General features: G+C 43.4%; 1 protein-coding gene across 4 annotated transcripts in view; it reads left to right on the forward strand.

The window, feature by feature from the left end:
* Positions 1 to 409: 409 nt before the first annotated feature.
* The window catches only part of CARM1 (coactivator associated arginine methyltransferase 1), a 40,824-nt gene continuing 16,482 nt past the window's right edge, over positions 410 to 24,751 (forward strand). The window contains exons 1-6 of one of the 4 annotated variants that reach the window (XM_081176552.1): positions 410 to 611; positions 16,112 to 16,237; positions 16,668 to 16,774; positions 17,484 to 17,588; positions 18,234 to 18,344; positions 21,056 to 21,233. In XM_081176552.1, the coding sequence (XP_081032678.1) occupies positions 458 to 611; positions 16,112 to 16,237; positions 16,668 to 16,774; positions 17,484 to 17,588; positions 18,234 to 18,344; positions 21,056 to 21,233 (781 nt within the window). In that variant the 5' untranslated portion in view covers positions 410 to 457. The remainder of the gene's footprint in view (positions 612 to 16,111; positions 16,238 to 16,667; positions 16,775 to 17,483; positions 17,589 to 18,233; positions 18,345 to 21,055; positions 21,234 to 24,751) is intronic. The other 3 variants (XM_081176553.1, XM_081176551.1, XM_081176550.1) reach the window with 3 other exon arrangements.

Consider the following 24,751-nt stretch of genomic DNA (forward strand, 5'->3'; position numbering starts at 1 on the left):
TTGCCATTTCAATGCATACCCACTCTATTATTAATAATAATAATCAATAACAACAATAACAATAATAATTACTAGTTTGCCCATGAATGCCAACTGCATCCTTGCTCCGTACAAAGCAGGATTTCGCCGCCGCGCTTGGGATCCGGAAATGCCGCGCACGATCGCTTCGGCCCTTTAACCTCTCCTCTTTCCCCTTCGCCCGCTTTTTCCCCGCGGGCGCTGTCCCCGCTGGCGGCCGGCAGGGGTCGCCCTCCTCCGCCCTTGTCCCTCCCCGCTCCCCCGGCCGCCCCACTGGCTCCTTCGCGGCAAGCTCCTTCCACCGCCGCCCGCACGGGGCGCTGTCCCACTCGCTGAGCGGCAGCGCTCAGGAGGCGCGGCTTCCGGCCTCTCCTCCTCGGCGCCCCTCACAGCGGCAGCAGCAGCAGCGGCGGCCGCGGGTCGGGCCTGGGATGCCAAGATGGCGTCGGCGGCGTCGGTGTCGGTCTTCCCCGGCGTGCGGCTCCTGACCATCGGCGACGCCAACGGCGAGATCCAGCGGCACCAGGAGCAGCAGGCGCTCCGCCTCGAGGCCCGCACCGGGCCCGACGCCGCCTGCCTCGCCCTCTATAGCCGTGAGTGGAGGCGAGAGACGGGGCAGGTGGCCGGGCGGGGGGAAGGGGCCTGCTCGGGCTGAGGGGCGGGTGGATGAATGGATGGATGGGGCGCTGAAGGGCCCGCGCCGGTGCCTCTGGGCATGTGGAGAGTGCCGCACCTCCGCCACGCTTCCAGTGACGGGGGCCGGCACTTCGGTCCCCCCGGAATGGCGCCGCCTCACTCTTCCTCCAGCTCTCCCCGTAGCGAGGAGGAAGGGGGTCAGGGAAGAGGTGCCCCAGGAACGGGGTTGGGATGAAACGCCGACATGGGGATCCTGCCGCCCGAGGCAGTCGCCTTGCCTCGTGGGTGAGCCGGCCCTGCATCCCAGGGATAGCTTGCATGTTTTGTGCCACGATGGGTATCTGCTGAGCTGCCAGGCAGTGCTTTTTTCTGGGGGGACGCAGGGGTATGCATACCCTTAAACATTTTGTGAATCTTTGTACTTTTGTCCGTTTACTATATTAATTTAGCAGGATTTGAACTATAAAATGGTGATTTCCTTGAGTCAAAATGAGAGTACAGTGGTACCTCGGGTTAAGTACTTAATTCGTTCCAGAGGTCCATACTTAACCTGAAACTGTTCTTAACCTGAGGTACCACTTAAGCTAATGGGGCCTCCTGCTGCTGCTGCGCTGCTGGAGCAAGATTTCTGTTCCCAACCTGAAGCAAAGTTCTCAACCCAAGGTATTATTTCTGGGTTAGCGGAGTCTGTAACCTGAAGCGTATGTAACCTGAAGCGTATGTAACCCAAGGTACCACTGTACCCCTAAACATTTTTTTAGAAAAACAAAAGCACTGGTGCTGGGCCAGGCAGACAGGCTTGAATTGTCCTGATACATCAGGGGTTATCCTTATGTTCTTAAGATGGAGCAGGCAGGCATCGTCCTTGGAAGGAATGGGCTGGGGTGACCGCTCATTATTCTTGCCATCAATTGCATTTGTATCCTGCCTTTCCTCCAGAGAGCTCAAGACAGAATACAGAAATTCTGCTCCTCCACATTTTATGCTCGCAACAACCCTGTGAGGTGGGTTGTTAGGTTGAGAGGCAGCGGCTGGCCCAAGGTCACCCATTGAATTTTGTGGCCAAGTGGGGACAGCGGTAATCTGCCTGGTCTGTGCTGAGTGGCTGTCTCTGCTTCTTGCTCTTAAACACAAGCTGACTGGTTTCTTGGAATACTTCACCTGCTGGATGACTAGTTCTGTGTTGCCTTGAAGGCTTTCATAGTCTTATGGAAAACTTGCAGGGAGTCCAGTTGGTTCTTCAAAAAGAGATGCAGATGCCTGTCTAGCTTTGAAGTACCTTAACTAAACTAGTAGAAGTAGTAGATAGGTAGCCGTGTTGGTCTGCCATAGTCAAAATAAAAAAATTCCTTCCAGTAGCACCTTAAAGACCAACTTAGTTGGTCTTTAAGGTGCTACTGGAAGGAATTTTTTTATTTAAACTAGTAGAAGTTGATTCCCCCCTCCCCCAAGCCATCGCTCAAATTATCACATCAATAGCTGATTTCAAAAAAGGTTTTTTTTGGGGGGGGCACATAGTGGTTAAAGCTGAATGTGAAATGTCTGTTGTGATTCTAGAAAAAAAAAAAGGAAATGGGTTGAAGGGCCAAGTATTTTTAAAGATTTTTTTCGGTCAGCACATGAGATTAAAACTGGAATAGGGCATTTTTAAATTTGGCTAATGTGAAGAAGATCCTTAAGTTTATTTTTGGCCTGGAAGCCAAACAGGTCCAAAATCTGGCAGGTTTTTTTGGAAACTGGGTTAAGAGGTTGTTTTGAATATCAGAAGAAAGTCAGTCATCAAACTATCAAGTCAGCCATCAAACTATAGAAGCATATGTAGTGAGGTTCATTTGTCCTGGATACAAATGGCATTTTAAGAGTGTTTTCATATACTGCTGGAATGGCCACTCAGAAGTATTTACACCATTGTAATAACAATACTTAATGACTGTATAGTACTTTAAAGTTTCTGTTCGTTATCTTAGTAATCCAGTTCAGTAAAATAGACCAGTTTTATCATCCCAAGTTGAGGCTGGGGTTGTCAAAGGTTGCGTAATGAGCTTATGTCTGCATAAGATCTGAATTGGATCTTCCTAGTTCGCAGCTCCCAGTTTAAGCTACTCTGCAACACCACTGGCATATTCTGCTGCAGTTGTGACATCCTAATGCTGTGCTTTGTGTATGTTTAGTTAGCTAGGTCCTTCAAAGGGACCTGCTAATATGTACAGGATTGTAGTTCCAGGTTCCCAAGTAACAATGCAATGCTGAACCAAGTCTACTCAGAAGTAAGTACTATTTGATTCAACGGGGCTTCTAGGTAAGTGGAGTTAAGATTGTAGCCCAAGTCAGTCATACGTAGCAGAGTAGTGCAAGCGGCTTTTAGCTTCTGGGACAGAAACACTTCTATCAAGTGCATCATTCTCTGAATGATTGGTGGAAAGGATTCCTAGTATTAGGAAGAAAATGGGAAAGTGCAATGAAACTGGAGTATGTGGTTCAAGAGGGGACCAAATTGTTACCATGGAAGTTATCCAAAGATGCTGTCATTCTAAGGGCTTTTAATGTGCTCACATCAATGAAGGAAGGAGCAGGATGCAGCCAATGGGTATCCATATATTTACAACAGAATCAGCCTTGAATTGGGCGTCCTAGTAAAGTGTCTGCATTTAGACCTGCAGAGAACATAGTCACTTACTAGGTTTAGCCAGTAAGTGCCTCAAAGAGTGGACTGTGTGTGCTTTTAGCTGTCAATCTTGCTTGATGATGATGCCTCTTCTGGAGACAACTGCAGGGAGACTTGAAAGACTTGAAGCTGTGGAAAGAAGCCACTGACTTTATTAGAATGAAAGCACTGCAATCCTGTGTGTTGCAACACAATGCATCATGACTCCTCAGTAGGGTGACTACAACTCAGCGCTGGACTTGACAGGTTCAGAATATTTCGTATACATGATCTCTAATCCTTTCTAGCTTGCATACCAAGTGAGCTCTTGGTGTTCGGGGCCTGCAATAGCAGGGTCAGGGGATACAGCTGCAGTAGAACTGACTACTCTGTTGCCCAACAGGCACCCTGTTCAGGCTTAGTTGGTCTGACAAGTGATGTGGAAATTTTGGTAAACTTCAGCATACATGATGACTCTTTAGTGCTGGCTTAGGAGTTTATTGCCTTCATGACAATTGACCTGTTAACTGGTTGAAATTGAAACAAAAGCCCCCATGAAGCTGGCCACATACTTCTCTTGTGTTGCAGGGAACAGCAAGAAACCACCAAGCTAATGTATGAGATAGGTTTCTCTAGGGAAGGTTGCGGGACTCAGGAGTGCAAATGCTGCCAAGTGAATAGGTTTTTGTCTTTCAAAAGGCCTGGTTTCTTTTTTGCTTGACTTTGGAAGATTCACTCATTGCAAGGCTGTCCAGGGGAATGGGGCCTGCCTGTCTGCAAGACCCAACAATGGGTGGGCATTTTTCTAGTGCTTTTATTTTTTTGCAGAAAAATGACTGCTCCATAAGTTCATTAGTAACAATGAATGAATGCAATTGCAAATACAATATTAGGCAGGCATGGCCGTTTCAGTTTTTAGATTTATTTATTAAATGCAAGTAAAATAAATTGCAATAAATAGGCTGCTCTCTAGGGTATCATAAAACTTTCTTTTGCAACTTACCCAAATTAGCACAGGGAAGTTACCCTAGATTGAATAGGGTTTCCCTCTCTTGAAAACTTACACCACTGATAAAACCCATCAGCTAAACACACAAAATTGCTTTTTCAGTAGATTACTTTCACCATCTTGAAGGAATTGTATAATTCTGACAAATCCAGTGTGGTGGTTGAGAATCTGTAACTTCCCTTAGGTGTTCATCAGCTTTGCAGAATTATTGCTAGTTTAGGTTAAATATAAGGAAAATATTTTGACATCTGCTTTCATGCAGCAGTGTAACAAACTCTTTGGTAGATGTGAATTTGCAGAGCAATTGTTTGTTGCTTTTGTTTAAAACATTTGAGAACTCAACATGGGTCCTCCTTAATCCTCTCTTTAGGCTACACATAGGTCTTTCCGGCTGTCTTCTAAAACCTTTTCAGCTTCTCAAAATCCAGTTTGAAGGGAATCTAAAACTCCAGAGAAGGTTGTTGTTATTATTATTATTAATTAAATTTGTATACTGGTTGGTATATCTACTACCAGCACTGAGCAGTGTGACAGCCATTTTAGAAGCAGCTGGTTCAAGGGGTTCAGCCTAAAAACAGAAGTGATTTCTGCTATGGGAGGTGCTTTCTCTTGCAAGTGCCACTGTCCTGCTTGCTGTTTTTGACCCCTTAACTAGGCATTTTTAGTGCCTACATTGTATTGGACACAAGCCTCACAATACTTTACTTCATGTTGTCTTCTAACAGGAGAGAGCACAAAGAAATAAGACAATGCGCTCTTCTCTAGTGCTTGGTTTTAGTATGCTGAAACACACTGCAATGTGCAACCTCTATTACCTTTTTAATAATATAGCTTTACTGATATTTTTCTGTGAAATATGCAAACAAATGCAAAACAAACAGCAACAGTCATTTTGCATTAACCAAAACAAACACGAGGTTGGTGTCCACTAGCAAATTCTGGTATCACATAGAAAAGCAGAGTTTGATAATATCCCTCGAGACCCATTACCAGCATTCTTGAAAGTATACCTTGTATACTTTCCCCATCTCACCTCTTGTAGAAGTTAATTGCTAGCTGACATTTAGAGACACCTTTCAAACCTCAGACTGGACTTTTGGTGACTTAATGAATAGATACAAGTTATTTCTTTTCCTCAAGAAGAAGATCTCCAGAATGGCTGCAGTCAAATATAAAAAAACACATTAAAATATGTAAAAGAATAAAAGATGACAAAAATCTGAATTACATCAACAACTCCAGAAAATATAAAAAACTGGAAAGAGCATGGAATATAAACCTTCGAACCATGTCACAAAAGTGAATTATTTAAGCTTTGCTGCTGCTCCAGGTTACCAGGAGACAAAACTTCACTTCTCAAGCAGCAGCCTTCAGAACATTCTTCTAGAGCAGTGGTTCCCATTTGGGTTACGTGGACCTGTTGGGTCTGCAGACCACTAATTGGGAACCACTCTTGTAGGGTAAGTGACCTGATGCTTGGGCCTGTAGTTTCTCAGGTTTAGTCTGTTGTAAGGGAAATCTTAATGTTAAAAGCCAAGAAAGACCTCCGTCCATAGTGTATTGTTGGTGGGCATGTGGGCAAACTACTAACCCCACGTCTTGGGAAAGGGATACTATAGCTTGTTTATCAAGCAACAGTTTTCGCTGTGTTGCCTTCCTATGCTTTCTCTTGTGACTTTGATTTCAAGGGATGCTCAGCAGATGATTTGAAGGGAAATTGACAGCTCTTTTTTTCCAGGTTTCTTTCTAAGCCCTAACAAGTTTCTTGTTTTCCTTCTACCACTTACTTTTTTTTCTAATTACCAAAAGGAAAAATACCAGGTGAACTATTGGATCTTCTTTAAACTATTGGATATTTCCTACCAAATTATGGCTCCTATCCAAAATAATGCTGTAAAACAGGGGTTCCCAATGTCTCTTTTCTCAGGGCCACTCTGCTGACGGTAGTTCAGGGACTAGAAGTATATTTTTATACACAAACTGATCCCCTTACAGATGCCCTAAGCACAAACATAATATGTTGGCATCACCTAGTAGAAAGGGCTTGACAGGGATTGGGCACCTATGACCCATCACAGCCATGACAACTGCATGCAAAATCTAAAAGAGATGTCACTGTCCTGACTGCCACCCAAAATATGTAAACAGAGGTTCTTACTTGTAAAAGTGACCCTTATTCAGGCAAGTAACAGGGCTCGTGATAATAGTGACGTGTGGGGCACCTCTCATACCTTGAAAACATTTCCCTTATGAGTGAAATACTGGGTCAGCTTCTTACAATACCTTGATTAAAATATGGTAAGGCCAGCCAGGACTGAAAAAGTTGCTTTGGAATCTCAGTCTGGGCAGCCATATTTCCTTGGTTGTTTGGGGTTGAATGAAAGTGACAGCTGATTGATTTGACACATCCTTTCTGGTTGGATGGGGCAAAGTTAGGAATGTGAGAGCTGGCTAGAGGTCTGTTTAACATGTTCCTGGTAGTTTCAGAAAAGAAAGGAATGGTGTTTAGTAGCGCGATCTGATCACTGGAAAGTTTCTTCTAATGCCTGACAGTTATCAGGCAAAGTTTCCAGTTGCTAACAAAATACGTTACGACTGTATGCAGATGATAGTCCTGCTTCACTATTTAAGCTAAGTGCTACTTGGAAATCCAGCAGCACTCAGAGCCTTAGTATCCATTGATCATATAGCTGAGGGAGCGTTTGTATAATTAAGATGTGACCATATTTTTAGCATTCTGTTAGCTGAGCTTTCTATTAGTGAAGAATAAGCTATTTAAATTTCACAGAAATAAGATAAAAATTGGTATTTTTTCATTCATCTACCAGAGAGTTTCAAAAAAATGAAGGTGCAGCCCTGAATTTCTCTTTCAGCAATATGGTAGTTGAATACCACAATATGTATGTAAGATGATGAAAACTTCATATACGATTGCCTTCAAACATAAACTGGAATTCAGATTTGTTAGTTTTCTTTTTTAGCTTTCTGATATATAGGGGGAGGGGGATTTCTGCCTTCATGATTTAAACATGCATTTTCCACCTGATTTTTCTCAAATTTTGAACTTTTCTATCCCTCACCCAAGAGATACTCTATGTAAATTCTACACTTGAGAAGACAGATTGTATCAGTTTTACAAGAAAAGTAAAGATAGCGAGTCCCCCAGTAGAAATTCAGCACAGCAGCAAGCAAGTGTAATAGAAACCCTGGCAGACATCCAGCAGGTACTCCCTTCCAAATAACTTGCCACATATGTAGCTAATGAACTTCAACTAGACAGGGACATAAGGTTGCTTGATTGTTCCTTATGAACGTTATTGGTCTGGAGTTTAGCTCTAAATGACTGGGTAGACATTAGACTAATGTGTATTCCCCGCCCGTGCACTATTTAGTATTTAAGAATTACAGTAATGACTCCTGTACAATTTTAATGCTTCTGCAGAATTTAGCTAAATTCTGTTCTTTACTGGGACTGTTTAAGTAATGTTATGCATTATAAAGTCCCACTGTTGCCTAGCACAACTAAGGACTTAACCAGTTCTTCAGAGGAGAAGGGAATTTTAGGGACTGTATACCTCTTACACATTTGCATCGTATGTAGCAGGGTTGTAGAACTTGTGTATGTGTTGCTGTAGCATACAGAGATGGAGAATGCAGACCTGGAAGAGCTAGAGAGCTAGTGTAGTGTAGAGTCCAGACTGGACTGTGAAGATAGGAGACCTTGTGCAAATCTTGTTTCCATCATTGGGTTGCAAGGTAAAACATGTGAAATCCTTTGGCTCCTCCAAAGCATCATATAAATGCTAAGTATTGGTGAGGATGTTGTTTCTGCTAAAGAGGAGGATATACATGGATATTAGAGGGAAACAGAAAAGATTGGTGCCTCCCCTGAGCACACTCTGCTTGGTATTGGGTCTTGGCCTAAAGGCTAAAAAACAATGCCTGCTCTGAGCCCACAAACATGAAGTATTATGTGTTTATATTTGTTAGCCAAGTAAATGGAGCAATAGCCAGAATCCAGCTCAGCCTGTAGTGGTGGAGCCAAACCTCGGAAGAAATCAAGTACCTTATCCACTATTCAGTTATCGAATGAGATACAGATGTAATAGTTAAGGTGCTTCATGTCATTTTATTTCACTTTGGTCCCAACTTGTGTGGCCTACTACCTGGGTTCTGGATATTGCTTCCTTTACTTGGTTAACACGTTAAACTCATATGTCTGAAGATGTTCAGACAGGCACCAATCTTTTCTGTTTCCTTCTAGTTCCCAAGGTATCTCCTTTGTATTCAGTTCACCATACATTTGCTTCACTATTCCTCTTGAAAGATAATGACTTGGCGTAGTAGAAAATTGAAGCTGAATCTCTTTGATCCATATACAACATGGATCCACTACACCACGCTGTCAGGTGGAGTAATCACTGCATAACTGCTATCAGTAAGGGAATTTTTGTTGTGATACATTCATAGTTAGAATCCCTGTTATAATTGAATTCTACCCATTTAACTCATTGTAGTGGTCTCAGGGTCTATAAGCAAGAGAGAAAGCAATATGGTTGGCCATTAAAAAAAAACCTTGTCAGTTGATTTTTTTTTTATGTCTTTAGGTATTGCAATTAATTATTTTAGTAGAATTGTATTACTACAAAACCCAAGTTAAGTTGTGACTGAAATCCAGTGGAGAAATAGGTATGCTTAATTCCATTTCTTTCAGTTGGCTTAAGTATGCCTTTTTTTGTTGGATTTATGCATATTAAATTAAATTCTAAGCTAGTAACAGTGTTCAAATATATGTCATTGATCAAAGGATTGCATAGTTCTTGGCATTTATTTAGAACCCTGGGGGAGCTCAGACAAGGTCTGTGTAGCCATAATCCAGGATGGCTAAGGAGCAAGGAGTTACCTCTAGCTTCTTCAAATTCAGACGACACCATGATGCAAAGAAAGGCAGCCTGCCAATCTGCAGAAGGGCTTTCTTGGTTTCATACAGTAATTGACCACAGCTGTCCAGTACCCCAGCACTGATCCTATTACTCATTAACATTAGCAAAGTATCCTTTGTAGAAAATCCCCATAATTCTGTTCTGTGAAATGAAACTACTGAATACTAATGCTTTTAACTTTTAAACAAAGCATTTTAAATGCAGTGTGTTATATCCAATTCTCTGTTAGTGACGTCATGCTTGTGCAGTATGATACCCCCTCATCTGCTCCAGCCTGTCCCCCAACCCTCTGGAACACATTTTGGCAGTGTGCTGTGGGGCAGGGGGTGCTGCCAGGGAGATGGGTCAAGGGAGACGTCCTGTTGTGCAAGCAGAAGTCTGTTGTGTGAGCAGAGCGAGCAGTACTGGAATCAACCCAGTACATTGGCGTGTAAGTCATGGGTGTTTTGTACCAGAGTAATGATTTCATGATTGAAGTCTCTACATGTGTAAATCTACATATTTTGCATACACTCAAAATATTAACTGAAGTTTCTGCATAGCCTTTTTTCATTAGTACAGAGTAGTGGCAAGGGGAAAGGGATGAATGTGTGACTGACATTTGTGGTGGGTTGGGTGTGCTAGTGACAGACAACCTTGATTGGGCTCTGCCCTCTGTACATCTAGGATAAATACACTGTCTGCAAGTGTTTTAAGAAAAAGTCATAGGTTATGTAAAAAGCACTGGCTAGGGTAGCGTTGTGTGCACTAACATACCCTTTCTCCTTATTTAGTATTCTTCGTACCTTTACAGCAAGATCCACAAAGAGCCTTGTGGCACCTAAAAGGGCTATTGTATTTTATTGTTGTTGTTGTTGTTGTTTAGTTGTTTCCGATTCTTTGTGACCCCATCGACCAGAGCAAGCCAGGTACTCCTGTGTTCCACTGCCTCCCGCAGTTTGGGCAGACTCATGTTAGTAGCTTTGAGAACATTGTCCAACCATCTCATCCTCTGTCGTCCCCTTCTCCTTGTGCCCTCAATCTTTCCCAACATCAGGGTCTTTTCCAGGGAATCTTCTCTTCTCGAGGTGGCCAAAGCATTGGAGCCTCAGCTTCAGGATCTGTCCTTCCAGTGAGCACTCAGGGCTGATTTCCTTCAGAATGGATGGGTTTGAGCTTATTGCAGTCTCAAGGACTCTCAAGAGTCTCCTCCAGCACCGTAATTCAAAAGCATCAATTCTTCGGCAATCAGCCTTCTTTATGGTCCAGCTCTCACTTCCATACGTCACTACTGGGAAAACCATAGCTTTAACTATACGGACCTTGGTTGGCAAGGTAATGTCTCTGCTTTTTAAGATGCTGTCTAGGTTTGTCATCGCTTTTCTCCCAAGAAGCAGGCGTCTTTTAATTTCGTGACTGCTGTCACCATCTGCTTTTTTGAGGACTAAAATTCCTTGGTGCTTCTCCAACTGTGAGTCGTACAAAAAGGAGGTTCCCCCCCACTTTCCCAGGACAAGTAGCCACCTTGAGAGACATGCTTACTCTCTTGCTTGCTCCATATATGCCCTACTTAAATCATATTCAGAACATGATTACAGATTGTGTTTGAACTAAGTACAACCATGTTGGGTCTCCAGTGACAGCCACACATTCCTGGTTGTTGGGATTGGTGTAGTGGTGTGTGAGGCACCTAGCCACTAATCTTTATTTAGGGAAAGGATTATTGGGATGTAACAGAGCGGGTGAGGATCAGCCTTTGGTTTCATGGACTGTTCTGCTTGCAACTCTGGATTGCTTGGGGAAATGGTGCCTGAGGCATACCACAATATAATGTGTCTGAGGCATGCCACTATCATTGCAAGACAAGTTGAAAGTATTTTATTTCGTTTCACAGCAGTAAAGCCTAAACGTTGGGAAAAGTAAAATCTAAATTGGCCGTATTTGGATTGCTTATGCTTATTCGAGATGCTTCTCCTGTTTTGTGAACAACAATCACATAATAACATAAACAGTCTTTGATTTTTCCTCTTCTGTATTTAAGCCTGGCACTTGCTGGGAATACACAGAGAAAGTACCTAAGGAAGAATGTCTTCCAATGCAGCAACTTTTTCTGGCTTTGCAGTACTAGCATTGGAGCTTACCATAGATAAAATCTTGGGAGGTGGGTGAGACACAAGCTGCACCCTTGGAATAAGCCTGCTATTGGAAGAAGAAAGCTGGACTCTGGAGTGGAAGCAAGGCAAGCATCTCATCTCATGAATCCAGCTCTGATGTGACAAGCTCTGGCGGCCTTTTTGAATTCACCAAGCATTCAGCCCCTTTGTGCTCAGTGTATGGAAGCCCAGGACACATCTGCTGTGCCCCTTTTATCACTCACAAAGAACTTGGAGGCCCAGCTTGACAGCTTAATTAATGTGCATGAGAGACATTTACATTGAATAGCTTTCAAAAGCAGAATCTTGAAAAGGCAGGGCTCTCTTTTCTAGGATCTGAATTGTGTTCTTTGCAAGGCACACAACTGCTCTGGGATTTTTATCCCCTCCCTGTCTTGGACTAACCCTTGCCTTTCCAGTCAATTTCAGTCTGAGGCATTGTTCATATCCTATCCTGGCTGCTTATGTCTTCAGGGAGACCAAGCCTCATTGTGTTAATTTTACTACATTGTGCAGTAAAATGACTCCAACTGAGCTCATGGCCTTGTCTCTGACCTGTCATTGAATTGGCAGCTCTTTGCTTGGTGGAACTCTTGGCAGGGAGATTGCTTGGTGGAACTCTTGATTTTTTTCCTCTTCACCTCCATCCTGTCCTCTCGATTTTTTGTCCCAGCACAACATGCCATAATCTGTCCAGGGGAATGAGCAGAGCTTTAGAATAAAAAAAAACAAACAAAAGGAAATAAACCCTCAAAATTGTCAGGTCCCTCTCCGAACTCTTAGTATAAAAATTGCACAGTGTCTTTACACTTTCAGACTATTTTGCCCTGGTTGTTGCATTCATTTATTATACAGGAGCCAAGAGGGCAGTTTGATGCTCAGAATAAACTAAAATGAATTACAAGAGTGCCCACTGGAGTTACCAGAAGGAAGCTGTGTTTGTATGCTGTGACATTCTGTGCTTGTATTCTGACTGCTTCCCTAGTGAATGCTTGCCTGTGGGGCAATCTGAGGTTGTGAGGGTGAATGTGTGTGGTGCCCACAGCCTGGTGCTCCTTTCCAACTGAGGAAATGAATGTTCATTTCCAGGAAGCACTCTTTTTTGTACTGTAGGAATAACTGAGATTGATGTGGTCCCAGGATTATATTATTTAGAAGCCCCAGCAATTGGAATTTTGTTCTTTAAGGAAAGTGTAGCTATGTTTGATCTTGCTACTTGAGTAACCACTTATACTCAACCTCAAAAGGAGAGAGCCTTCTTTTCTGAGCCACTCAGGGTAGGATTCTGGGCCTCCTATGGTGTAGTACAGTGGTACCTCGGCTTAAGTACTTAATTCGTTCTGGAGGTCTGTTCTTAACCTGAAACTGTTCTTAACCTGAAGCACCACTTTAGCTAATGGGGCCTCCCGCTGCTGCTGCACCGCTGAAGCACAATTTCTGTTCTCATCCTGAAGCAAAGTTCTTAACCTGAGGTACTATTTCTGGGTTATCGGAGTCTGTAACCTAAAGCGTATGAAACCTGAGGTACCACTGTATAGGTTTCATTATGATTACAGGGATTATTATTGTGGTCATTTTGTGTCCCCCTCGTCCAGGGCCAGATTTAGGTTTGATGAGGCCCTAAGCTAATGGGCCCTTTATATGTCCAGCTGTCCTTTGTCAACAACAAATTGTCGCTGTTTTTGTGTTACATATGTCGCACCGCCGGAACCCGATTTCTGTTCTTACCCTGAAGCAAAGTTCTTAACCTGAAGCACTATTTCTAGGTTAACGGAGTGTGTAACCTGAAGCGTATGTAACCCGAGGTACCACTGTATGTTGAGCTTTTGAATTCAAGATGAGCCTTGAAATATTAGAATGGGATTTGGTACATTGCTGAAGGCCCAGTTTAAAAGCACGAACCCATCTTGATCCCTGCACCCATTTCCCTGTCAAAAGATGCGAGGCAGAAAGCCGCGTGCTGTCTTTGATGACTCAGGCACGCCACTTTTTATTCTGGAGTGTTCTGAACACTATTGAGCATTTTGAATGTGAACCCCAGTTTAACCCAGCACCTGTCTTCAAAAGGAAGGGAATGCAAGATGCATTGCATCATGATATGCTTCAACGTATATTTAGACCCTGTCAAGTGAACTTTCCAGGTCATGGAAAAACGTTTTTCTTTCCAGTAACTACCAGCCCTTGTTTCTGGAAAATTCTGATACTTTTCAAGTTTTACGTGTGAATATAGAACAAAATAGAAATTTCACAGTTGTGCACCTAAATTGGCAACGATTCAGTAGCGCAAAAAGACACGTAGGCCTTGACTACTGGCTTTCAACTGCATTCCGGGCTTGTGTTTTATGACATTGCTCAGCTATTGCATTTATTCTCACTGATTCCTGAAATATATTTATGAAATCTTAATCAGATTTCTTTGAATACTGCATATAAGACAGCTTGCTCTGCCACAAGAGTGCTTTCATAAAAATAACAGGATATTTAGCTAAAACCAACATCAACATTTGCTGAAACAGTTGAGTTTTCTCCTGCTGCCTCGTTGTGAATTCAGTTGTGGTTCTGCAACATCCTTGGTGGGCATGGATGTAGCCTTCCGATAGTTACCTGGGACAGAGGTTCTCCATATGTTTTAAGGGTTTGGAGAGAGCCCTACTGGAGAAGGCACTTTGACATCAAAATAATTTCTTAGACACTCAGACATTATGATCCACAGCAGATGCAAACACTGCTGAATAGATGCTGCAAGACAGAGGTGAACCCTCTTCCTTCCTTTCCCCCTTTTCTTTTGACAAGCCATCCTGACTCAAAACATGCTCAGGGCTGCTTTTCCTCAGGCCATGATTAAGTGGACTAGCGTCTGAGCAGAGTATTGCCAAAACTGTTAAACTTAAACTGTTGACTGAATAAATTATTCTGCTTGTTAACCTGTGCCAGCATGTGATTAACTTGTTCAGCCCACAGTGCACCCTGAATTGATTTTTAAGATGTTTAGGAAGAGTTTGGATTGACTTGGAATCTACAGTGGGTTATTCATTTTATCTTGTTTATATAAGATTAATTAGTATTAGGGGCTAGGCACTGTTCTCCAAAAGTTCTCATAGTTGATGCACATCTTTTTCCTGAATTAATATTGAGAACATATTTTACAGTCTCAAAAGTTTACCTTTAAGAGTGCAAGAGTAAGAACTACCTACTTTTAGAGGAGCCCACTGCGATGTTGCTGTACAGTGGTGCCCCACAAGACGAATGCCTCGCAAGACGGAAAACCTGCTAGACGAAAGGGTTTTCCGTTTTTGAGCTGCTTCGCAAGACGAATTTCCCTATGGGCTTGCTTCGCAAGACGAAAACGAGTCTTGCGAGTGTTCCGATTTTTTCCCGCTCCCCCCCCCCTTTTGCTAAGCCGCTAATAGCCACTAAGCCGCTAAGCCTTTAATAGCCGCTAAACCGCTAATAGTGCTAAGCCGCTAATAGGGTTGCTTCGCAAGACGAAAAAACCGCTAGACGAAGAGACTCGCAGAACGGATTATTTTCGTCTTGCGAGGCACCACTGTATAGGGTATATAACCTTTGAATCCATTGTGCTAAACATATGTAAAAAAGCAATTCATGAATATAGGTAGTTGGGACAACATATACTTTTGCAAACATCCTTATACCTTATCATTTGAAAACTAAATATGACAAATGGCTGAAACAGCTTTCACAAATACTAACTAGCTGCCTAACTGGCACCTTAAGGAGGGCTGGATATGAGAGAAGATTGCTGACAAACCACAACTTGAGAATTAAGCAATACATCTGCTAGGGAGATAATATAATTTACTATGTGGGAAAAAATTCTCATGAATGGACATATGCAAGCATAAGAGATTAAAAAAAATAGGTTGGAGGAATTCCCTCACTGTAGCATATGTGCAAAACAAAGAAAACTGAATAACGCTATTGCAAACCTTGCACATGCATGAAATGTAAATGAAGCAAAAGCCTGTCACTGGTTAGGGTTCAGCTTTCCTATAATCCAAACCAAAAAAACTTGACTGCATATGAACTTTCTTCAAAGTGACCCACCAAAGGGGACTGTGGGGCAGTAACTACTAGAAATATGGTTGATGTGAACGAACAGGTGGCTACTCACCTTACTGAATATCAGTAGGGAATGGCTACAGGTAGTGAGGCATTTCTTTGCTGTAATGAAGATTAGGAAGTTCTTGAAATTCAGGTTCTTGCTTCTGCAGAAGTCCCTGTTCTGCTGAAGTCACAGATCTGCTCCAGAGGGCTAGAGGAAACCCCACAACAGATTTAGGGTGTGTGTGGTGAAGGTAGGGAGGGGGGGAGAGTTCAGTTACACAAGAGTAAATCCTTGTGCTGCCCGAATGAGATACAGTGGTACCTCAGGTTAAGTACTTAATTCGTTCCGGAGGTCTGTACTTAACCTGAAACTGTTCTTAACCTGAAGCATCACTTTAGCTAATGGGGCCTCCTGCTGCTGCTGCGCCGCCGGAGCCCGATTTCTGTTCTCATCCTGAAGCAAAGTTCTTAACCTGAAGCACTATTTCTGGGTTAGCGGAGTCTTTAACCTGAAGCGTATTTCACCTGAAGCGTATGTAACCTGAGGTACCACTGTATTTGGATATTTGCCCTTGTGTCCCATCTTTTAGGGGACAAATGTTTTCAGCATTTGATGGAGTCACTGATTCTATTTTCTTCTTTCCTTCCTTTCTCTCCACAGAAGATGATGTTTGCGTGTTCAAGTGTTCTGTGTCGAAGGAGACGGAATGCAGTCGAGTGGGCAAGCAGTCTTTCATTATTACACTGGGGTGTAATAGCGTCCTTATACAGTTCGCAACGCCAAGTGGTACGTACCACCAGATTTGTGTTTGATTTATGTACGTCTGCTGCTCAAGGGGCTGTGAAACTCCAGATTGTTTCCTTGAAAACAACTTCAGGAGAAAATAACCTTGCTGGGTTCAAGACGGCACCAGATACATTTTATATGGGCAGCCGTCTGATCTGCAATGCTAGTGCCTTGACTGTAGGGTGCTATGTGGTCTCTGACTTGCTCGTTGCTGAGGATGTGAAGGTTTATACAGTCAGAGGGCAAGATACTATGTTAATAGCCCACATAGGTTCAACACAGCATATGAGACGATTGCCCCTCTCCTTTCGCTGCCATCCTAGTCTCCATCCCCCAGAAAGTGTGTTGCCTGTTAGCTCTCCAAGTTCTGTGTTGGGTCTGAACAGTGACATTTGAATACTAAACAGGCCGTGTTTGACTTTTCTTTTAGACTTCTGCTCATTTTATAATATCTTGAAAAACTGTCGGGGCCACAACATTGAGCAGTCTGTGTTCAGTGAGCGTACAGAAGAGTCTTCTGCTGTGCAGTACTTTCAGGTAGGTGGGTGAATTCAAGAGCTGATGCTTTTTTCTGGTTTGTCACCGTAAGTTCCTTGTGTTCATTTCCAAATGTACGTCTCTTACAAGTTGGAGATTTTTAAAGCTCCTTATTGGTAAACAAGGGACTTCTGCTAATTGAGTGTGTCTGCTTGTTTGTTACTCGCTCATTAACTTTTTCAGCTGTTGAGGTAGGGATTTGGGGAGGAGGCTTGGAATTCTGGGAAGCAAAGCAAAAGTTGTATGTTAAGGATATAGGAAAGATAGGAGGATGAGCAGAACTTTGTCTACTGGAATCCTCCATAGATTCTCGGTGTGCTGTAAAGCATTCAAAGAACTGGCCAAATTGTGGACACAGCTTTCTTCAAAATCATGAGGTCATGGGCCTTAATTGCAACTGTGCAGATTGCTGGATGCATGTCCTGGTAGTTGTCAGAAACTGGGACAGTGTAGTGTCAAGAGTAGTTCTGCAAACTAAAATTACCAGGGCTTGCACACTGGCAATATCTGTGCATTTAATATTTCCAAGTGGCTTCCACAGCACTGCTGCATGGAGAGAGAGTGAGTGCAAGAAGTGAGTTCTTCTGGTAGCAATTACTTGTAAGCATTGCTGTCATTTTGGATACTGAATGCTTATATCGAGTGAGGTGCTTCTTTCTTTGAGTTAAATGTTTACCAGCTTTAGCAGAGGCTTTTTGTTTCCCTTTAGTTTTATGGATACTTATCTCAGCAGCAAAATATGATGCAGGATTATGTCAGAACAGGCACGTACCAGCGAGCAATCCTGCAGAACCACAGTGACTTTAAAGACAAGGTAAGGGGGTGGAGTCTATTGGCACTTTCTGAGTGCATCCTGTATTTATGATGCAAGCAGTACAGGCACCTCCTAATAATCCAGAGTTCGTGAAAGGCAAGACCAAATGTCTGCAAGTTTCACACCCAGGCTGCATTTCTTCTGTGTTCAAAATAAATGTTATCTATTTCGCATATTTGAAAAGTGGTATAACATGTGAGCATTTGAAAAGCAGTTTATAACATTAAATTTAAAAATAGATGTGGCCTGACACCCATGGCAAGGGTCCTGAATTGAATCCTAAGAAATTCTGTCTGTACACCACCGCTGGGCAGTGGAATTCCAGGGTCAGTGAAGAAATGTTGACTAGGTCAGGACAGGTCATAGAATGAAATCTTATGCTTAAATGCTTCTAGCTGGTTGGCTTGTTCTCTAATATGAGGACACTGCGACATAAAATCTCTGGGCACTGGAACTGCCTCCTTCAAAGATGGAAATATTCCACACTTTAGAATTTTGCAGTTGGTTTGGTTAGAATTTGTGTTACATACTAACTTCCTGTTATACAAATATTAAATGAATTTACAAAGTCATTCGGGAGGAGGGAGAATTTGCTTGTGCTTAGTGACTTGACTATACGTCTTGTCTGTTCATTTTCCCCACCAGATTGTATTAGATGTTGGCTGTGGTTCTGGCATCCTGTCGTTTTTCGCAGCACAGGCCGGAGCAAGAAAAATCTATGCAGTGGAAGCCAGTACAATGGCTCAACATGCAGAGGTCAGTGATGTTTCAAGGGTTATGGAAAAGCCTCTGGGGATCCACCCATACTTAGGTCACAAACACTGACATTTTGCAGCTGACAGGACAGTTTCCCTTCTCTTCCTTGTGCTGCCCTATCCTTATAAAGAGAAAGTGGTGTTGATTTAGGCATTGAGAAGAAACTAGGCTTCGATGAAAGGGTGGAATTAATAATCTTTCCCCCCATACAATCAATTTGCTTGTGTGCATTTTTTTTATTTTTTAAAAACAATATTTATTAAGTTTTCCAAATTAACAATCCAATAATGGCCACATTAAAAACATTCTGAATTATAAAATAATCAAACAGTCCAAATATTAAGCCAAATCATAAATCTTTGTTTGACTTCCCATGCTCTTAGCTCCTCCGGCTTGTGTGCATTTTATATGATGATCTGGCTCAGATTATCTCGAAGGTCAAGATGGGGAGAAGTCCAGAGGAAAGTTTTGGAGCACACGTATGAAATTCACTTTGGATCAGCCTAACCTACTTCACAGTCTGGTTGTGAATATACTGTAGGGAACGTCCCATGTTTATAGTACTGAGTTTTGTGGACGCATTTCCAAATTTTCCACGTTTCCAAATTTTCTCCACAACCATTTTGTGAAGGTGGGATTGTTATTTCTGATTTAGCATTGGAAGTGATGTCTCATCAGAACGGGGCTAAACCCAAATTAGGCTGATTCTGCACATGTCTAAAATGCCGGTGGGCCTCTAATTCATTACTACACCTGAGCCATTTTAATCCTTGCTGCAAGTTTGCTAATAATAATAATAATAATTATACCCTGCCCATCTGGCTGGGTTTCCCCAGCCACTCTGGGTGGCTTCCAACAGAATATTAAAATACAATAGTCTATTAAACATTAAAAGCTTCCCTAAAGAGGGCTGCCTTCAGATGTCTTCTAAAAGTCTGGTAGTTGTTTTTCTCTTTGACATCTGGTGGGAGGGCATTCCACACGGTGGGTGGCATTCTGTTCCAAGGAAGATACTCGGGATCCCTTTAAGCTATTCAAACTATTTTAGCATTTAGGAATGCTCCTTGTATTTTGCACACATGGCAGGAACCTGCATCCCTTCTGATGCACTAGACTGAAGGGATAGCTCAGTCGGTAGAGCACGAGGCTCTTAATCCCAGGGGATTGAAGTCCCACGTTGGGTAAAAGATTGCTGCATCACAAGGGGTTGGACTAAATGACCCTCGGGGTCCCTTCCAACTCAACAGTTACATGGTTCTACTTTTTGCTTTTATTTAAAGGAGAAAATGGCAAATTGTTCACATGCGCATCCTTCAGCTGAGGGCTGATTCAGCCTTCCTTTTGCTCCAGGCACAGGTGGCGCTTTAAAGCTCCATATCCGAGCATTGGTGTTTGTTTTTTTGTTTTGTCCTGGCACTTTCCCTAGGAAAGCCCACATTTTGCCTGAAATGAAAAATCCCATTGCCATTTGCTCTGATTCAGCAGTAAAACGGGTTTTCCCAGGGAAAGCACTGGGACAAAAGAGCACACGCTTGGATACAGAGCTTTAAATCCTGGACAAAAGAAAGTGTGGATGAGCCCACAGATACTACATATATTTTTTGTATCAGGATATCTCTACCCAAGTATAAAACATATCTGTAAGACGCCAGGTGTCTGAAACTGGGGACTTTTATCATGGGGTCCCAGGTGCCCTGTACATGCTGTCAGTGTTTGAAACTCCCATTGTTCTAGGTGCATTTTGTGACAGGGAATTTCATTAGCGCGAGCAGTTTCTGAGCTCTGGTTGCAGTACCTTGCCTAAGATTTCAGAGTAAAACTGCAGAGTGGAAGGAAAGGAGGACCTTTTCCTGCCTCCCCACTTCCAACTACTCCCTGTAGACTGGAGAAGAGACCCTCTTAAGAATATTAGGGGGATGGGCACTAGACCATATGAAAAGTGAACATAATATTTTAGCTGCAGTTCATTCATTTTCAGCTTTGTATTCTTGTTATTAAAAAGTGTGCCTAGACATTCTGTTGCTGCACCCATAACCTAGGTTTAAGGTGCCATTTAGTTCCTAGCTTTTATATCTCCCTTTCTAACACTGCACGCTGTGGCAGCTGTCTGGAACTGCAGCACCACCTCCGCTGCTGGTCCAAAAGATTGTACTGCAGCTGCTACCAGTCCCGCAGAGAGCAGATAACAAAAAGAGTCAACAAAGCATCTGATTCTGGCCTGACATCTCAGTGTGAGGAATTCATTGCTTAAGTTCAAGATGAACTGCTCAGCCACCTGCTGAACTTGTTTCCATGTCCCCAGTCCTGACGATGACATAAGCAGCAGCCCTGAGTATCTATCTACCTGTCTGGGATAATGTTGTTTTTGGTATACAGTGGACCCTCGGGTTGCAAACGTGATCCGTGGGGGAGGCACGTTCGAAACCCGCAGCTTTCACAACCTGCGACCCGCGCGTCTGCGCACGTGCGGGCTGCGATTCGGCGCTTCTGTGCATGCACCGAAACCTGGAAGTAACTGTTTCGGTACTTTCGGGTTCGGTGCAGTGCACAACCTGAAATCGTGCAACCCGAGGTATGACTGTACTGTTAGAGAACGCCTTAAAAGTATCCACCCCTTTCTCACAACAGATATCTAAGGACCAAACAGGTGGGGAATTTCTGTGAGTGATTGGTCTCTTTCTGATTTCCTCCCATGATTTCCTCCTCAACAGGTTTTAGTAAAGAGTAATAACCTCACTGACCGGATTGTGGTCATTCCTGGGAAGGTAGAGGAGGTCTCCCTTCCAGAACAGGTGGACATCATTATCTCTGAGCCAATGGGGTACATGCTTTTCAATGAACGTATGCTGGAGAGCTATCTGCATGCCAAGAAGTATTTAAAGCCCAGTGGTAAGTGACTTCTTCTTGCACCAGTGGTGCAGTGATGGGGTTTGGATGGGCAGAAGAGCTTTTGTCAAGGCTTCTTCTGGCACACTAAGCCAAAATGGCACTGGGTTACTCAATAAGCAAGTGGTTCTTGAAGTACCTGCAGAATAATATTTTAATATGAAGGGAGTGCATTTTAATACGGCAATAATCTTACAGGCTGCAGGAGGTGACCCTACTCTGTATTGCTCAATGTGACTCTCCTCTGTCTGCCTTAGATGCTGGTGAAGGAAGAGTTGGGGACGACCTGGTTTCCTGTTCATGGTTTAAACAGGGGTTCACTCACCTTTTGATGTTAGTATAAAGTAGAGGTGGGCCAAAGAGTGAACGATTAGGAAGCCATGTGAAGCTTCTGTATGCCAGTGTTAAAGCAGGGGCTCGGATCAAAAAGCCTTTGGTTTAAGAGAAAGCTGCTCCAAATTCACTCATGCAGCAGAAAGCATGAAAACTGGCACCTGCCTCAATTTCTGCGGTTTGTAAGCACTAAACATGTTCTGTCATCTTGCATGTGGTGCTCACTTACAGCATAGGCTTCATGCACTCAAGTCTTTTCTGTTAGTCTTTCAGCCCTGATTCACTTGTTTTGCAGGCTGGGGCAGCAGTGAATCTGGCGTCAGTGGTGTTAAGTCAGTATTTAATAAGATACCTACCGTAGTTGTTTAAGGGCAGGACAGAATTCAGCAAAAATAAAAGTTGCATGCAAAGCCTCAAATCCCTTCATTCTCACAACCAGTCCCTTGCGAAGCTTATTTTATGAAAACTTGATCCTTTGTTGTAATTTCTAAGCTTTTTAAAGTTCTGACATCATAGTGTGCATCCAGTTCCATGCATTGCAGGGTGGAGGGATGTTGAAGCCCTACCCTTCCTGTAATGTAGTGGATTGGCTTTAGTGGACTGCAGGGAGTGCAGCAAGGTGCACATTGAGACCTGAAACTTCTCTACAGTGTGTGTGTGTGTGTGTGTATGGGAGGGAGTGTGTGCATGTGGGGGGAGGGAGTTCCCCCCCAACCACAATCCATCTTGAGGAAGAGGAATTTGGTTTGGATGATGCCTAACGGCACACATCCGCCAAGCCCAATTTCCTCCACTTTGCCCCACCAGACTAAAGGGAAGCAAGCGGCAGGCTCCACTATGCCGATGCAGCTCTTCCCTCTCCAAACAGGTTTCAGTAGCACAACAGAGCGTTCACTAGGTAAGTCGCCCAAAATTCTCTCTTCATTGAGTAAAATGGAAACGTTTTAACTTAGCAAGTTTGATCCTACACAATGGATTTTCCGAAACCAACAAGGGGCGCCTCCTAGCAACGTAAACATGCATTTTGGGAATTCTTTCAACTTCCAAAAACAACAACATCTAAGTAGCCAGAAGCAAAGGGCCTTCGTATCCAAATTCCTAAACTGCTAAAACTCACCCTTTTACATCTGGTAACTTGTACACCTGAGCTAAAAAAAGAACCCCAACCCCCCCCAAGACATATCATAAATCAATCCTACAAGGAACTTGTGGGACCTGCAAGAAGGTGTTGCAGTCTATTACTCTTCCCTTTTTTGATCCTGAGGGCCATGTGGAGTGGGGGGCTGGAGCCAGTGATAAGTGGGGCTTGGAGCCAATCTTCCCTAAAGCAGGCTCAGCTTCCCCTTCTCTTGTGCACTATCTCTCCCCTTTCCCTCCCCCTATTCTCAGAGCATCAGGGTGGGAGAAGGGAGGTTTAAACCTTTCCTCCCAGCGTGTTGAGATCCCATTGTGTGAGGAGTTTTCCATTTGGTGTGCTGCCTCAAGCAGCTGGGCAGTGGCGCAGGAGTGCAGTGTGCAAGGCGACCTCAGCATTCCTATTGTGTGCCTCTCCCCCCCCCCCCCAACTCCCTCACTGACTTACACTCAAAGCAGCAAAGCAGCATGCTGAGCAAAGTGCTCTTTGGCACCAGTCAGCTGCTGGGCAGTGAAGAGGGAGCCTCTGGGGTGCAGGCTGCATGGGTTTCCCATATGTACCCTAGAGCAATTGTTCCCAATTGGTGGTCCTTGCTGTGGATCCCAGGGGGTCCGTGTAACCCACCCAGGGAGTCTGTGGCACCATTCACAAAACAAAAACTACCATAGAGATAGGAGAATTTTTAAAAAATTGGCTTTTGAAAAATGGGGAATCCACAATTGGAAACCACTGCCCTAGATCAAGCGTGGGCAGACTTCAGGTTTGACAGATCTACTTTGTGGGTTTTTTACTTGATTCCCGAAGTTTGTCCATTCAAGCTAGATACAAAAGACATGCTGTTAGAATTGAACAACAAGATTCATCTGAGCACATTCAGATCCTGGGAATTTGTTTTCAGTATTATTATTAATTATTATTATTATTATTATAGGTCCATAAATAACAACACCCTAGTGGTCCCAGGCCCTAAGGAAGTTAGATTGGCTTCAGCCAGAGCCAGGGCCTTTTCAGCACTGGCCCCAACTTGGTGGAACGCTCTGTCTCATGAGACCAGGGCCCTGCAGGATCTGATTTCTTTCCGCAGGGCCTGTAAGACAGAGTTGTTCCGCCTGGCCTTTGGATTGGAGCCAATTTGATTCCCTCCCCCCCCCCCTTTTTTCTTTTTTCTTTTCCTTCTCCTGCAATGAGGCTTCATTTTAATATTTTAATGTTCCATTATTTTAATGTTGTATTTTATTTTTGTTTTTAAGTTGTAATCACTCATCTTGTTTTTATTATTGCTTGTAAGCCGCTCTGAGCCCGGCCTTGGCTGGGGAGGGCGGGGTATAAATAAAAAATTATTATTATTATTATTATTATTTAAATTTCTATACTACCCTTCATCTGATGATCGCAGGGAGGCTTAGAATATAAAAACACAAAAATACGTAACCTAGTAACAAACAAAAACAATACCACCCCCCTCTCCAGTACCTGAACTAAACTGACCTCTCGGTAATTTAGCGCAAAAGTTACTCCAGTTTAGTGTTCTTCATTTTGGCCACTGGTAAGATAAAACAACTGGGAGTCAGGAACGCTTGCTAATCTATTGCAAATCACCCAGCGATCTTCTGCCCACCCCTGCCCTCAAACACTGCAGTTCAGGGTCCAGCCAGCCTCCTAGTGTTGGTTCTCTATAGCACTACAGAGGGGTTAGGTTCATGGCTAGCTTCCTGTTCTAAACCTGAGCATCTGAGTTGTATTAGCTGGGGTGGCAGTGGCTCTGGAGAGAGTGAAAGGGAAAAGGCTTTCTCCCTTCCTTCTAAAATGTCCCCATATAGACAGGGAGAGGAGTTCCATTAACCATATAGCACCAATGGGTGCCCCCTGCTCCCAATGCTACCTCTGTCCAGTGAGCTTCAGCAGGCCAGTTTCCTCTCTCTTTCCTCTGCCTTCCATTTTCCTCCCTTTTTACTCAGTTGACATCCTAACATTCTGTGCTTCTGATGTTTCCAATCCACCAGCCATTCCCCCCCCCCTCTTTTTTGTGGTGGGCACCATAACTGCTCTCAGT

The sequence above is a fragment of the Podarcis bocagei genome (assembly GCF_964188305.1).
Source record: "Podarcis bocagei genome assembly, chromosome: 17".
Taxonomy (NCBI): domain Eukaryota; kingdom Metazoa; phylum Chordata; class Lepidosauria; order Squamata; family Lacertidae; genus Podarcis; species Podarcis bocagei.